Consider the following 13664-nt stretch of genomic DNA (forward strand, 5'->3'; position numbering starts at 1 on the left):
TTCTCTTACTCACATTCCGACTAAGTAAGTGCATCAATACTTTATCTTCTACAATATCTACCTGGAGTATTTATATCCTTCTGTTTCACTTGCGAGATCGTAACTCTGCTCAGCCTCTTTGATGTTGCTATCCACTGATCCGTTCGAGACCGAAGAGACAGTACCGTGGTTCGCTACCATCTCCTGCTCCATCTTCTATACTACTACACCGTCTCTTTCTCAGTCCCCATCTTGGTGCCTATTATAGAACAGATTCAACTATTAATAATATCACTCTCCACCACCACCACCACCACCACCACCTACTGATGCTAGTCCATTCTACCATCACTCTGGAAACACGACTCACCTACGATAATATATATAGAAAAACCATTTCAGCTGGCTTGATAGAAGTCGTATCTCTCCATCGCACTTGCCATCCGGATGCTCTTTCCTGAATGCGTCTTGTAACCTCGTAGTCTAGCCAGATGATTCCCCCGTCCCCATCACGAATAGCTGCACACTTTCTGCCCACCTCTGCACACTTTATAAAAGAGAAAGATAAATAAACTTACAGAGGCACATAGTTGTTCCTGTCGCTCTAACCGCAGTTATTTTTCTGTGTCCATCTCTCATCTGCCATCGCCCTAAAATATCTTACATCACTACCATGATTCGATACAAGCCTACACGCATTGCTCTGGGCGATGAGGATCTTCGCTACCATCTGGAAGGCCTGCTTATTCGCCATTCTCGCATGGCCGAGTGGCATCGGCAAGAACTCGACCGTGACAGCTATAGTGATGATAGTGTAGCCTTCTTGGGTTCGGATTTCTTTTCGCCCTACAACCTCTCTCCGGGCGGTTCCGTCTGCAGCTCGGGCCCCGAATCTCCTAGTCAAGGTTCCTGGCAGTCGAATCAAGACTGTGAAGTTGGCCTATCAAGATTATCCTCCTTGTTCAGTGAACCAGATGACTCATTGTCTGTGGTGGCGCAAGATGAGACGCGGACCATAAGCACCTGCTCATCAGGACTCTGTGGGCCCCTGTCCGGAAAGTCCTCTCGAACAGGTGAAGAGCACCATGTGACAGAGACTACGCATCAGCTCTCATTGAAGACTATTGACAGCAGTCAACTCTCCGGTCAATCACCGGGAAAGCGGGGCCTTGAAAGGCTGCATCCTCATTCACTGACCTGCCAACCTCCCACTATAGCAACCGTACCATCGATCAATATCCCCGCTAGTGTTTTCTCGAAGAATGGTGGAAGGTGCTCGATTGTACCACATCGTCACTCAATTTCTCACCCGCTTCTCCTTGGTACCAGGGAACTGAATCGAGAAACTCTTTCCTGCAGCACTCGGTTGGCGGGTGGCTCGCTGAATTTCAAAGACACCTCGAATGAAGTAGGTGAGCTTCAAATACCATTCTCGGGCCTCACAGCTACCAAGCGTTAACTTGGCTATTTTTCAGAGAACCTGAGACAGACGTGGTCGAGATTTAAAGTGCAAGATTCGGATCTCCGTCCGAGCCTTGATCTCGAGATCCGCTCAGGATCCACATGTGTTAATCTAGCTGCGCAACAAACACAATTAGTTGACTTTCTTGCACGGCCCTCTTCCAGACCAAAGGCGGCGCTGGAGGTGATCAAGATGCCCGTTGCAGATATTTCGACCAGGAAGACACGCGGCCAGCGGGCCAGCCTCTCGTTGCCGGGGTCTGCTGCCGTCCATCACAATGGCCCTGGTGAAAGATCGGGTGCAGAGTTTACAAAAGCTCCAGTAGCACTTCCCACTAGAGTGCAGAATAGTGCGAGGCCAAGGTCCACTGGGGCACATCGGTCCAACCCCATTCGAAGAGTAGGCCCAGCATACCTGAGAGTGGATAAGATAGACTCAGCTAACAGAGAGCAAGGCTCCTAGGAATATAGTCTCGCATGGTACGCAGACTGAGACTGAGCAGGTGTCATTATTACCTGAGCAAGACCATGGGGGAACGGTAACACATCAGGCTGTGAAATCCTCGCTAGCTGCTCCAGCAGAGGTAGGTGCCGATCTTTCGAGGGTTAGATAGACAGTTGAAGGTCTGATGCTCTTCCGTCATCCTCAGGGAGTCCAAAACCATGGCCATGAACACAATCCTCCGCAAGAACACATGGTGCGGGAGGCGCCTGCCATTTCAGGGCTACTTCGAAATATGCGTTTTCAGAAGAGTCAGAACACCAATAGAATCAATTTAATTGCTTCTATGGCATCGGCAAATCCACCGGTACCCGGTGGTAGAGGAAGCATGGCAGCTCCACATGACCACGGCTCCGAACCATGCATGGATGTACGTATGCACTCACGTAGCCCTGTTGCGCTGGCCATCGCTAACACCTAGACAGACCCGAGCGTCGGTCAACCCGTACCTGAAGGAGGCCATGGAGTTCGATAGCTACGTCACCTTCATGACGGATGAGTTAAATGAGAAAGTTGAAGTTGATGTCAAGGACTATGGCCCAACAATTCTAGGTTTAACCCAGCAATTAAGCTCGCAGGGTAACTGTTGATGATGGCGTGTTGTGTGGAGAGGGAACGGTTGGGATGACAGCAGGGTGGATAGAAGCAAGTCATCCGCGGTGGGGAGACAGCTGAAAAACAAAAAGCACCGACAACAGTTGATATCACGCCTAGTCAAGGACAGACAAAGAGAGTCATGGGAACTGCTGTGAGGGGACGGGATTGATTGAGTGATGATACGTCGGCTTCCTTGCTGCACCGGAGAATTTGGCCCGTACCGGGGAAAAGTGAGCTTCTAATGCTAGAATCGACTTGCTTGATATTCCATCCCTATGAGGTGTCATATGGTCGGAGGTGTATTCAAGATTCTCATACGCCATGCAGGGCTCAGCCATTTTGCCTCAATCTGTTGCGTGGATGGGACGTAAAGCATGGGGGCGGAGTTGGTGTCCGGACCCAATGAAGGGTGAGATCTCGTGAGGCTATTCGTCATCCATCCCAATGAGCCCAGTCGACACGCAAGCTGCAGAAAATTCAGTAATGATGGTGTAGTGTAGAAGAATGACGGTGTAGACTGTGGAGCTCGGATAAGAAAGCAAAATCGACCGACAATAAGGCTGAAGCGGATGGAATCCAAAGCTGCGAACTTGTGTTATGTAACCATGTATATCTTCCTCAATGATACTATCATTACTGCAAAAAACACACCCAGACCTCACCATTATTACCCAGTATCATCTCAATACCAGCATCGTCCTAATTCAACTAAAAAACCAAAGTACCAATACTATCCATGAAACAGACCACCCTCATCGCCATCATATTCCATTCAATCGTCATCGCCCATCCATGAGGGGCAAAAATAATCGAGTAAGATAGTTCTGACCACCTGTCCTACCTAGGCTAGACTACTACTAATAATTAAAATCTATTTTTACATTGGGAATTAATTTTCCTCTGCCTGTGGATGCTGGATAAATAGTGGGTACATATTTTTCTGCACGACTCTCCTAATTATCGTATTTTTCCTTTCTTGGGTTTAGTTCCACTTACGCGTCCTGCCCCAGTGCGCTATACCGCTTTAGGTGTTTGGGGTGGGTGGGCTGGGTTCCCACTTCTTGGCATGGGTGAGAAGTGGTGGTGGCGGGTAATGGATGTTCCGGGGGAAGACTAGTAGTAGCAACTGGATGTAGTGACTTAGTAGGTAGGTACAGTAGGTGGTGTTTGAAATTATCAAGGTATATAACTATCTCTTATTTATGCGTGTTAGTCTCTAGTAGTAGTAGTAGTAGTAGTATTCACATGATGGTCCCGGGTTGGGGGCATATGTATATGTGAATGTATGTATGTATGTACTAAGTATACCTGCAGCATCATGATCATATATAAATATTGTGATACTACTAGTACTGATGACAATGGTATCACCGCCAGTACTGATCAATGAGCACATGCTCAACTACTTATGGGATACTTGCGTGATTACTAGCAGTAAGTAGCGTACCTAGATATACAGTAGTAAAACAATGAGTAAAGAAAATTTCCGACATAGTTAGTCAGTGCTCTTCTTCATCCACACCCTCCGAGCTCGAGCTCACTCAGCCTTATGAGACGGCGGGTGGGTGGGTTGTGGATGGGAGGGGGGATGTGGGTTCAGTAGTGAGGAAAATATGGAGTATCACACGGTAGGATAGATAGATAGTAAGTTAGATATTGATTAATAGCTAACGGTAGATCCCATTTTTCACTACGTATGTCTTACACGGAGTACCGATTGGACCACTGCAGTAGTATTAGTTATTCTCTTGGTGATTGGTGTACATAAGTACGGAGTTGTAGTAGAAGACTCCATATGTGTGGGTTTGATGTATTCCATAGTACTACTCCGTTCTCCATACTCCATACTCAGTTGTTGCGATGCTTCTATATATATCACATTATTATACTTGATCGGGACAGAAGTGAGCGAAAATAGAAACGCCCTGCATGGGCTGATGTGCTGCACACACTGCCTCACTTCGGTGGGTGATACAAGTGTCATCTGTCATGAAGCTGGATTTGATCTCCACGGGGTCGCGGCGAGACATGTAACCGGCATACGTAAATCAGCAAATTAACTTCCCAACAAAAAGACACACGTTTGATAAGCAACTTCTATTCATGTCTAGTAGATGGAGCAAAAGACGGCTGGAAAAGTGGATGATGATACGCATCACAAAAATGCCAAGAACATCTCCCATACATCGCTTTCAATGAGCCAAAGAGCAAAAAGAAAATTGGTAAAATAAGTTAAATAGATAGGACAAGAAGTGAAAAAAAAAAAAATGACGAAATATGGCTCCCGTTGATCGTAATCAGATCTCTAAACAAATCTTTTGCCCCCTGGAATCATTCAAGAAAAAAATTAAAACCCGTGTAATTCTATTAACATTTCAACCCTTTACTGCGCCTGGCTCTTGGCGAAAACCTGGGCGCCGTCAACCAGCCGACGCTCGGTGTTCTGTCTACCGTTGACGAAATCAGGGTAGTTAAGGGTCAGCTCGACAGCGCCGTTGACAATGTTGTCAACAGCCTCAACACCGAGCATGAAAGAGTGGTCCTGGTTACCGACCTCGTAGCGCCAGCTACCGAAGCGACCACGGGTCCAGATGTCCTTCTCCTGGAGTCTGGGCAGGATCTGGGTAAGAGCACCCTCACGCTCCAGGGAGGGGGTGGGGTAGCCGTGGTCGAAGCGGCGGTGGTAGGTGGAGACAATCTCATCGGTGGGCTTCAGCATCTCGGTGTTGACGAGACCCTGAATGCAATCAGCCAGGAGAGTCTCGTAGTTGACAGGCTTCATCGAAGACTCGGAAACCTCCAACATGATGGACCAGTAAGGACCCTCCTGAGCCTCAGTGCTCTGGGGCTTGGAGCCATCCGCAAGCTGCAGAGTGGGAAGCTTCTTGGAGCCCTCGGGCTGGTTGTGGGGAGAGTAGTTGGAGAAGATGGTGGCACGGTAGAAGGGGCAGTTGTCCTCGGGGAAGTAGAGCTAGTAACGATCATGTTAGTTTTGAAGTCATTCATGGTTTACATCAAAGGTCAACTTACCCAGCACTTGTCACCGATTCTCTCGGGGCGGGTACCACGGATACCGACACCAATGACGTGGGTGGAGGAGTAGAAGAGCTGCTTGGTGAGGCCAACGAGCTCCTGGTCGCCGATCTGCTCAGCGAGGAAGTCGACAGCCATGGTGGAGACGAGCTTCTTGTAGCCGACAGTGGTGCCATCACCCAGGGTGACAGTCTTGTTGTTGGCATTGACCTTGACAACCTTGCCCTTCTCACCGAAGCGAGTCTTCTCCTTGGGGATAGTGTCGGCGACAGCGATCCAGATACCACCGGTACCTCCACGGGCGGGGAAACGGAAAGTAGCGTTAGGACCCCAGTTACCAGCGGTCTTGTTAAGGATAACGTTGGTCGTCACGGCCTTGACGTTAGGGGCAGCGACACGCTCACCCAACCAGGCACATTGCATCTAATGAGAATCAGCACACCGTTACTTGCCATGTGGTCCATCGTATCTTACCTTGGTTGTAGGCACAGCCCAAACCTTGAAGTTGTAGGGTCTCATGAAGAGGTCGGCGATACCGACACCCATCTGGCGAACAATCCACTCATCGAAGTTCTGGGGCTTGGTGTTGGCGACACGAGCCTCGAGGGCAGCGTCGATCAGGCCATCGATACAGCGGACCTGCTCATGCTTGGGAAGCATGGAGATGTTGTTCTGGAAGGGGTAGGGAACCCATTGGCCCTGGCAGCGGACGTAGGAGATACGCTGGTGGGTGTACCAGTCGTCATCCTTGGGGAGAGCCTCGTTGATGCAGTCGTCGAAGTACTTGTAGTGGGAGAAGATGACGTGACCACCAACATCGAAGAGCTGTGATTGTCACGAGTCAGTCGCTGTTTGCTTGACCAGTGCGATGCCTGCCCATTGAGGGGCAAGAGGGAATCAACATACGAAGCCTTCGGGGGTCACATCGGTGGAAGCAAGACCACCAGGGGTCTCGTTGCTGTCAACGATCAACCAAGAGGGGCCATCCTACACCCGCGAATTGTCCAATTAGCCTTTGTTCGAGTGAAGGTATACGATAGGGGGCGCGCAATGCGTACAATCTGGTTAAGACGCTTCGCGGCACCGAGACCAGTAGGGCCGGCACCAATGACGAGAACGTCGACGGAGCTGAATTCAAGCACAAAGACAACGGTCAGCAATTGTTTCAATGAGCTTCTTGTTGTAGTGAAGGCAAGCTTGCCGTTGGAGGGAGGGGGAAAGGTCTCCTTACATATCGGGGTGGGTCATCCTGCCTTGTAGAATATCCTGAAAGCTGGGGACACGGTTCAAAGTCCTGCGGGCGAGGCTGAGCATAGAAAACGAGCCTTGGGAAGCTGCAGGGACAGCAGAGTTATAAGGAGAGAGATGAGAGGGGAGGAAGAGAGAGAGAAGAGAGGTTGGTGATGGAGGGAGCAAGAAGGGGAGGGAAATGGGCGGGAAGGTATAGGTGTATCCGTCCTGCGGTCGGTCGGGAAAGCGAAACGTGACAAGCAAGCGGTGGGGGGCGCTTGGAATCGGTTTCAAGTTTAGGCCCTAATAGATCAAGCAATCGGATTATCGGATTTCCCCAAAAAAAGTCGACTAATAATTAATAGCAATACGTGTCGCCGAAGCCCCAGTCGCGGAGCCTTGGAAAAGGGGCAAAGGGGACAAAGCTAATTTCCAACCCCAATCAATCCAAATCATCCCTCATCTTAAAGGTCTGGAGGACGCATGGGTCGGGGCTGATCGATTCATGCAATCACCATTCATTCGTTCTGGGTAATTTTAAAAGAAGTGAAAAAAAAAGTACACGAAGATAAAAATATCATTGAAAATAAAATAAACCAAAAAAATATTCCGGGTTGCCGACCATTGATACACCTTTCCTTGCGCCATCTGCGCTTTTGCTGCTTTTTCGTTGGATCATAGCTAGGCAATCGTTCCGTAGCCCAGCAGGCAAACAGCCATTTCTAGCCCCATGAACGCATCAAAATGTTCAAGAATAGTATCCGACTGCGTCCAGCCAGACGCCTACTACCGCAATAATGAATATTCCGCTGATTCCGATCGTACGATTGGCCCTTGTTGTCGCACTGCTTATCGTTATATCTGAATGCAGCATCGTCACCAGCTCCCCCAAGTCCGGCGTCAAAGCTCATCCACCTGCAAGCACTGTGATACGGGATCCATGGAGTTTTCTCGGCAGGCACCGGCCTGCCAGGGGCTATCGTCTAGTGGAATGCATGCGCGTTGCTCATTCTTGGTTTTAAGGGTCTCTAGCTTCTACGGCCTACGGAGTCCTAGCATCTGCTTTTCTCCGTAAAGCTCCATCCGCTGGCGGAGCGACGGTTGCCGTTTACCAAGAACGGTAATGCAGTTCAGCGATGGATCTTGTGTACCCCACGAGAGCATCATGAATTCCGTTCAATAGATCACTGCTGCCGTCTGGTATCTCATCTTCTGGACCCTCGGAAATATACGAAACTTCACACTCAGAAGAGGGGGCTAGGTCCAAGCTCACGGGAAAGACATATACCACTAACGGAAAACCGTGGGCAGTATGTATAACAATCCCGTGCAACTGATAGCCCGATCACCTTCATCAAAAGCTGCAGGCAAGTCATAAGAAATGAGCTGTGTATCCATTGTGTACGCACATCCCTTCTGAGCGGCCAACCAGGCACTCCCTACGACCAGTGGCAGTCGATTGCATCCTGCGCAAGGTACTACCTACTGCGTATCTAGTACTCCGCAACGGCGCGGACCTGACCTAACTGGTCCAGGAGGACGCCGATGGCGAGCATCGGCAGCATGGATCGTCCCCTATTTGACGGTCTGTCAATTTCAGGGTAGATAAGTAGGGAACACATGAGCCGGGCAACAGTCGAACGGCTCCACTTGTTGTCCTTCTTGAAATGGAAAGACAGAGAGGATCTTTTTCCAGAAGCGCACACAACGGTTATCAGCTTAACCTGTCTGGGATTTGAGATGCAAGCAGATGGAGTTGTCACCCACTCAGGGACTAAGGGACCAAATACACACTAACAAAAGCTTCAATTTTCGCCCCCTGAGGCTTTCGTAATTTGGCCCTCCTGTCAATGCCCTTATTTCTGACGGACGCGCAAGCAGCGAATCCTGGTCAGAACTTTGCATGGACATCTGTGTGCTATTGATTGAACCATACAGTAACCATGGCCAGACCGAGAACACGAACAATCCATATTGTCGACCAGAACCCGAAGGATGGTACACGTCGGCACGGGACTCCATACAACAGAACTATCCGGACCCTCGTGGGTCTGGGAAAGAGTCCCTGAGGGAACGGGCAACCTAAGGACGGCTCCGTCGTACCATTTGCTCTAAACGCCATTGAACCATGGTGATGGCGTCAGGCCCCTCAGCCTTCAGATCGCCGCATTCCCCACCCGCAAGGGACCTTTGCGGCGGCGCTATGAGCAAGTGGCCGCTGAACGCGGGTAAGACAGTGCTTGGCCTAGCGGGCTGCTTGCGTAATGCATCCTGCACCAAACCAGCCGGCGTTAATTTTGATCAACAGTGATTGTCGCAAGTCGGTGTTGATGTGTCCCTCCCCTCCATTAACATTTCTTTTGGTTTCCCCCTCCCCCCTTCTAAGTTCTTATCGGACACAATCGGGATTTGATCCAGAAGTAGTCTAGAGGAGTTCTCAATCAGCAGATAGTAATTGCCCATTTGTCGAACCAGAAGTATCAAATTAGGGGGTGAAGACGAGAAGATAAAAAATAGGCAAAGGGTCATAAAGAGAGTAGATGGCGTTTCCTACCAAGGAAAGTCGCTGGGGGGGGGGGGGGGGGGGGGGGTGGGCTCCATAATGGTAAGGTAATAACCCGAACAACCTATCTCTAGCCAGAGCGAGCGGAAAAGGGGCAACAACCAGCGACTACTAACTGGGCCCCCCCAATGGTGGAGACATGGAGATTGACACCAACCACCAGCGCTCGCCAGGACAGCAGAACTCGCCACCAGAGTGATGAGCATTTGCCTCGCCCCACGGCCGTACCGAGAGATGGTTTCAAGGTCGTCCATCCACTCGCAGATTGCAATTAGACAACAATATATCGAATACGCATTGAGAATCGCGGTGAGGGTTGGGCAAACACCGGCAGCATGATGCAGAAGACTCGCAAGTCAATGATGATGAGAACGGACAGGAAGTATAAAATAGAAGTCGATAGTAGATAGTTGACGACGTTTGCAGAATGTAGATGGACTGAATCTTTTGGACGAACCGAAAGAGGTCTGGAACTGGCATAATGTTTTGTTACAAGTTGTTCATACCATTTCCGTACTCGGGGGCTTGGTTGTGCAAGCAGCGGTAGTTGGGGAGAATAATTCCGTAATAACCAAGCCATTACGGTACTGAATTCAAAATGTGGCTATTGCGAGGACGATTTGCTGCAATACAGTGTATTTGCCGGGTCTCCAGCCCGCTAATTTTTCGCCCCTCGTCACTCCACTTTTGGCCTCCACCGCGATGGGCTTGTTCTTCCCAGCCTAGAACTCGAAACCGCCCGTCAGAACCACTGGTGGTGTTTCACCTGCTTCGGCGTCCATGGGGTAGCATACGAATGGTATCTAATTATAATTCTCCAGCAAATCTTGGGAATATATGCACAATAAACCAGTCCAAAGGGTATAATACTATCAACTGTTAATGTAAGTGCTCAATGTGAGACCAGGCAAGGCAGATAGATAGATGGATGCAGAGAGACATCAAGTATTAAATCGGCAAGGTTAAAATTGGTTCTTATCTAGTAGTCTACTTCCACCGTACCTTTCAATTAACTAACTAAACTAAATGCTAGCATTATCACACTGACTCTGGTTCCGGTTCATTCCTCCCACCCCCCACCACAGGTTAGGAAGATGTAGTAGAATGCATCCTAGCCGCTAAAGTTTGGGGATTCAGGTCCGGGTCCAGAGGGAAACTAACTCCTAGTCCAGTATGTAAGTTGACGGTCAGCGCAGTACTACCACTACTGCTGGCTAGTTGTAAATTGTGAAAAAGACGACCAACGAACGACATATCGTGTCCTGAGCCACGATCTGCCCTCTCGGTGTTGATGCGGACCCAGCCCTCTCTCTTGTCTTTCTCTCTCCGTCGCTCTTACACTCTCCGTCTCTTCTCTTCCCTGCCTCACAATTCCCTGACTCTCTCCTCTTCGGCACCCCCTAAATAATTTTACTTGCGCTTCCCGAGCCGTCTCTTCATTCCCGCTGCCATCCCACAGGAAATCCAGCCGTAAGTACCTCTCTTCTTGGTACCCTGTTTGCTTACCCGAGAGTTGAAAATTACCTCAACGGACCCCCCCCCAAATCAATCAAACAGCCCCCTTCGTCCTCTCCTCTTCCTCTTCCCTCTTCTCTCCTCCAACCCCGACCATTCTTCTTCACATCCGTTCTATTCTCATTCACTCTCTTACTATCCTTTTCTTGTCCAACTCTAGTCTCACTCGTTTCCAGACTTTTTAGGCTTCTCGACTTTTATCCACCTTTCTCTGCCAACCATTCCTTTTTCTCTTTACGTCCTTTCTTGACAACCGTTACCCGTGGCCTCCGCCAAGTTCGGACAAAGCAGCCTTTTACGGCCGCGACCTTTTGAATTTCAACGTTTCTTATCCGACCAGACTCGCACCTTCACAATGTCTGAGGGCGAAAAAGCCAGAACCTCCGGAGAGGTCTCTCGTCCGGAACCTACCCTGCCCACCGTCAATCCCGCTGTTGATAAGGCAGAGCCCCCGAAGCCTGCCTTCCACCCTGCTGTCTATGTCGGGTAAGCTACACCCAAGATTGAAGGACTCGAATGGAAAGAGTACTAAGATAAAATCAGGGTCTGGATCACTTTGAGTTCCAGTGTTATCTTGTTCAACAAGCATATCCTTGATTATGCCCAGTTCCGTAAGTTCTACACTCGGTGGCTCCGATTCTGATGACCAAATCGCTAATTGTTCTCTCTGCACCTAGGTTTTCGTACGTTGCTCGTAACTTATCTTGATATCGTCCAGCAGTCCAACTAACGACATCTAGCTATCATCCTCACAACATGGCATTTGGCATTCGCGACCTTCATGACCCAGCTTCTGGCGCGCACCACCACTCTGCTCGATGGACGGAAGACCGTGAAGATGACTGGCCGTGTCTACCTTCGTGCTATTGTTCCGATCGGTCTTTTCTTCAGTCTGAGTTTGATCTGCGGTAATGTGACTTATTTGTATCTGAGTGTTGCCTTCATCCAGATGCTCAAGGTCAGTCGTTCCATGTCGAGCAAGACTTTCCCTTGCTGACTTCCCCTTCAGGCTACTACCCCCGTTGCTGTTCTTTTCGCTACTTGGGGTATGGGCATGGCTCCTGTCAACCTCAAGGTCCTGATGAACGTCAGCGTTATCGTGCTTGGTGTCATCATTGCCTCTTTCGGTGAGATCCGCTTTGTCTTCATTGGATTCCTTTTCCAGCTCGGTGGTATTGTCTTCGAGGCCACTCGTCTGGTCATGGTTCAGCGCTTGCTCAGCTCTGCCGAGTACAAGATGGACCCTCTTGTCTCCCTCTACTACTTCGCTCCTGTCTGTGCTGTCATGAACGGTGTCACTGCTCTCTTCCTTGAGGTCCCCAACCTTACCATGGGCCACATCTACAACGTTGGTGTCTGGACATTGCTGGCCAATGCCGTTGTTGCTTTCCTCCTCAACGTTTCCGTTGTCTTCCTGGTAAGAAACCCTTTTTCGCCGCGTTGCTACATGGGGATCAATTTACTGACGCATTCACACAGATTGGCAAGACCTCCTCCCTCGTCATGACCTTGTGCGGTGTTCTCAAGGATATCCTTCTGGTCGCTGCTTCCATGATGATCTGGCAGACCCCCGTCACCCTCACCCAGTTCTTCGGTTACTCGATTGCTCTCGTTGGTCTCGTTTACTACAAGCTTGGCGGTGACAAGATCAAGGAGTACACTGGCCAGGCCAACCGTGCTTGGGCTGAGTATGGAGTTAACCACCCCGCTCAGCGCAAGTTCATTGTGTTCGGTGCTATCCTCCTCATCTTCTTCCTGCTCATGGGCTCCATGGCCCCCAGCTACGCCCCCGAGCAAGTTGCCAGCGTCAAGGGTATGCTCGGTGGTGCTACTGCTGGAAATGCTTAAAGGACCGATTAGAAGTCCAGGTGGATTCAGCCATGCGCCTGCCTTAATACTCAGGCGCCGTCTGAGGTGAGCCAGGAGTGGTAGCTTATGTTGATGGGGAATGGGGACTGGAGAAGGTCCCGGGGGGCAAAAGTTCTACCCGCGTGTCACGTTCGCTTTTCTTCCGCCATACTTGGATACGTATGGTGCTCTACTGTTATAAAGGATAATATTTCATCTGCCGGGGTAGTTCTCTACGAATTGGGATGCGGGGTGCATCTGGGCCGGCCACATGCGGGGAATGCAGCCGGGCCCAGAAGACACGGTTGATACGACATGGATTTCGAATCCGACGGGGCTTTCACAATTCTTCGTTTCGCGACCCTGTTTTTTCTTCTTCCTTTTACCATTTATTTTATTAGAAGGATTTTTTGTCGGTGTATTGCTCGCGATTTGGCTCCATGACCATTTGTGACGTGTGAAACTAGCAGGAAGTTCAGGTGTCGGATATCATTTTCGCGACCTTTTTTGCTCGTCATCCCATTCTCCTGTTACTATAGGATTTTTCTTTTTGACTACTTTACGAGGGGAACCTTCTCATCAACCGAATAGAATTTCGTCAAGTTTCAGTGTTAGCTTCAGATTGATGCCTGAGGCACTACATGGTAGGGGCTAGCTGGGCCAAGTTCTGGCTAACTTACTACTAAAGTTCCTTGGCTGGCAACCCCCTGGTCAGTCAGCAGTCAGTGCGGGCCTTTAGGGTTGAGCCAATCACGGCGCATCGAAAGCCTCGGGCTTGAGCTGAGTGGTTCGGCCAATGGCCTTGCATCCAGTGAGGGCGGCCGCGCGGACGAGGCGTGCCAATTGAGCCAATGAGAATGAGTTTTAGCGAGTGGAACCCACCCCATCGTTGCCCGGGACGATTCCCCCTCGACCAATAATGAGCGCATCCTTGCG

At 49.8% G+C, this 13664-nt stretch overlaps 5 protein-coding genes across 5 annotated transcripts; 2 read left to right on the forward strand and 3 right to left on the reverse strand.

Annotated features, from left to right (window-relative positions):
- Nucleotides 1–652: 652 nt before the first annotated feature.
- BO83DRAFT_451661 (uncharacterized protein) lies at nucleotides 653–2955 on the forward strand (the record flags this gene model as incomplete). Its single annotated transcript, XM_025536842.1, has 5 exons — nucleotides 653–1391; nucleotides 1455–1840; nucleotides 1896–2024; nucleotides 2091–2312; nucleotides 2368–2955. 5 exons carry the CDS (start codon nucleotides 653–655, stop codon nucleotides 2530–2532), a joined length of 1641 nt encoding a protein of 546 aa, XP_025384989.1. The 3' UTR covers nucleotides 2533–2955.
- Nucleotides 2273–3129, reverse strand: BO83DRAFT_380888 (uncharacterized protein). Its single transcript, XM_025531860.1, has 2 exons — nucleotides 2427–3129; nucleotides 2273–2359 (listed from the first exon to the last, which is right to left on the reverse strand). The coding sequence occupies exon 1, from the start codon at nucleotides 2875–2877 to the stop codon at nucleotides 2677–2679; it is 201 nt and encodes a 66-aa protein (XP_025384990.1). The 5' UTR covers nucleotides 2878–3129; the 3' UTR covers nucleotides 2273–2359; nucleotides 2427–2676.
- A 1427-nt stretch (nucleotides 3130–4556) lies between these two features.
- On the reverse strand, nucleotides 4557–7288 carry BO83DRAFT_366738 (protoporphyrinogen/coproporphyrinogen oxidase). Its single transcript, XM_025529726.1, has 6 exons — nucleotides 6804–7288; nucleotides 6631–6700; nucleotides 6479–6559; nucleotides 6047–6397; nucleotides 5570–5995; nucleotides 4557–5510 (listed from the first exon to the last, which is right to left on the reverse strand). Exons 1-6 carry the CDS (start codon nucleotides 6884–6886, stop codon nucleotides 4923–4925), a joined length of 1599 nt encoding a protein of 532 aa, XP_025384991.1. The 5' UTR covers nucleotides 6887–7288; the 3' UTR covers nucleotides 4557–4922.
- A 1675-nt stretch (nucleotides 7289–8963) lies between these two features.
- On the reverse strand, nucleotides 8964–9369 carry BO83DRAFT_105920 (uncharacterized protein). Its single transcript, XM_025525892.1, has one exon. The coding sequence runs from the start codon at nucleotides 9329–9331 to the stop codon at nucleotides 9104–9106; it is 228 nt and encodes a 75-aa protein (XP_025384992.1). The 5' UTR covers nucleotides 9332–9369; the 3' UTR covers nucleotides 8964–9103.
- A 1866-nt stretch (nucleotides 9370–11235) lies between these two features.
- glfB (UDP-galactofuranose transporter) lies at nucleotides 11236–12728 on the forward strand (the record flags this gene model as incomplete). Its single annotated transcript, XM_025533457.1, has 5 exons — nucleotides 11236–11366; nucleotides 11424–11491; nucleotides 11621–11838; nucleotides 11890–12297; nucleotides 12360–12728. 5 exons carry the CDS (start codon nucleotides 11236–11238, stop codon nucleotides 12726–12728), a joined length of 1194 nt encoding a protein of 397 aa, XP_025384993.1.
- Nucleotides 12729–13664: the final 936 nt, after the last annotated feature.

Source organism: Aspergillus eucalypticola (assembly GCF_003184535.1).
Source record: "Aspergillus eucalypticola CBS 122712 chromosome Unknown BO83scaffold_24, whole genome shotgun sequence".
In the NCBI taxonomy this organism is placed as follows: domain Eukaryota; kingdom Fungi; phylum Ascomycota; class Eurotiomycetes; order Eurotiales; family Aspergillaceae; genus Aspergillus; species Aspergillus eucalypticola.

Excerpts from the sequence above, each read along its gene's own strand:
- BO83DRAFT_105920 (XM_025525892.1), bottom strand. The coding sequence starts at position 9,331 with ATGACCCTTTGCCTATTTTTTATCTTCTCGTCTTCACCCCCTAATTTG.
- BO83DRAFT_366738 (XM_025529726.1), bottom strand. The coding sequence starts at position 6,886 with ATGCTCAGCCTCGCCCGCAGGACTTTGAACCGTGTCCCCAGCTTTCAG. Across the intron at positions 6,560-6,630 it reads CGAAGCGTCTTAACCAGATT|GATGGCCCCTCTTGGTTGAT; the intron begins GTACGCATTGCG and ends TCGCGGGTGTAG. Across the intron at positions 6,398-6,478 it reads ATGTGACCCCCGAAGGCTTC|CTCTTCGATGTTGGTGGTCA; the intron begins GTATGTTGATTC and ends TGACAATCACAG.
- BO83DRAFT_380888 (XM_025531860.1), bottom strand. The coding sequence starts at position 2,877 with ATGGCTGAGCCCTGCATGGCGTATGAGAATCTTGAATACACCTCCGAC.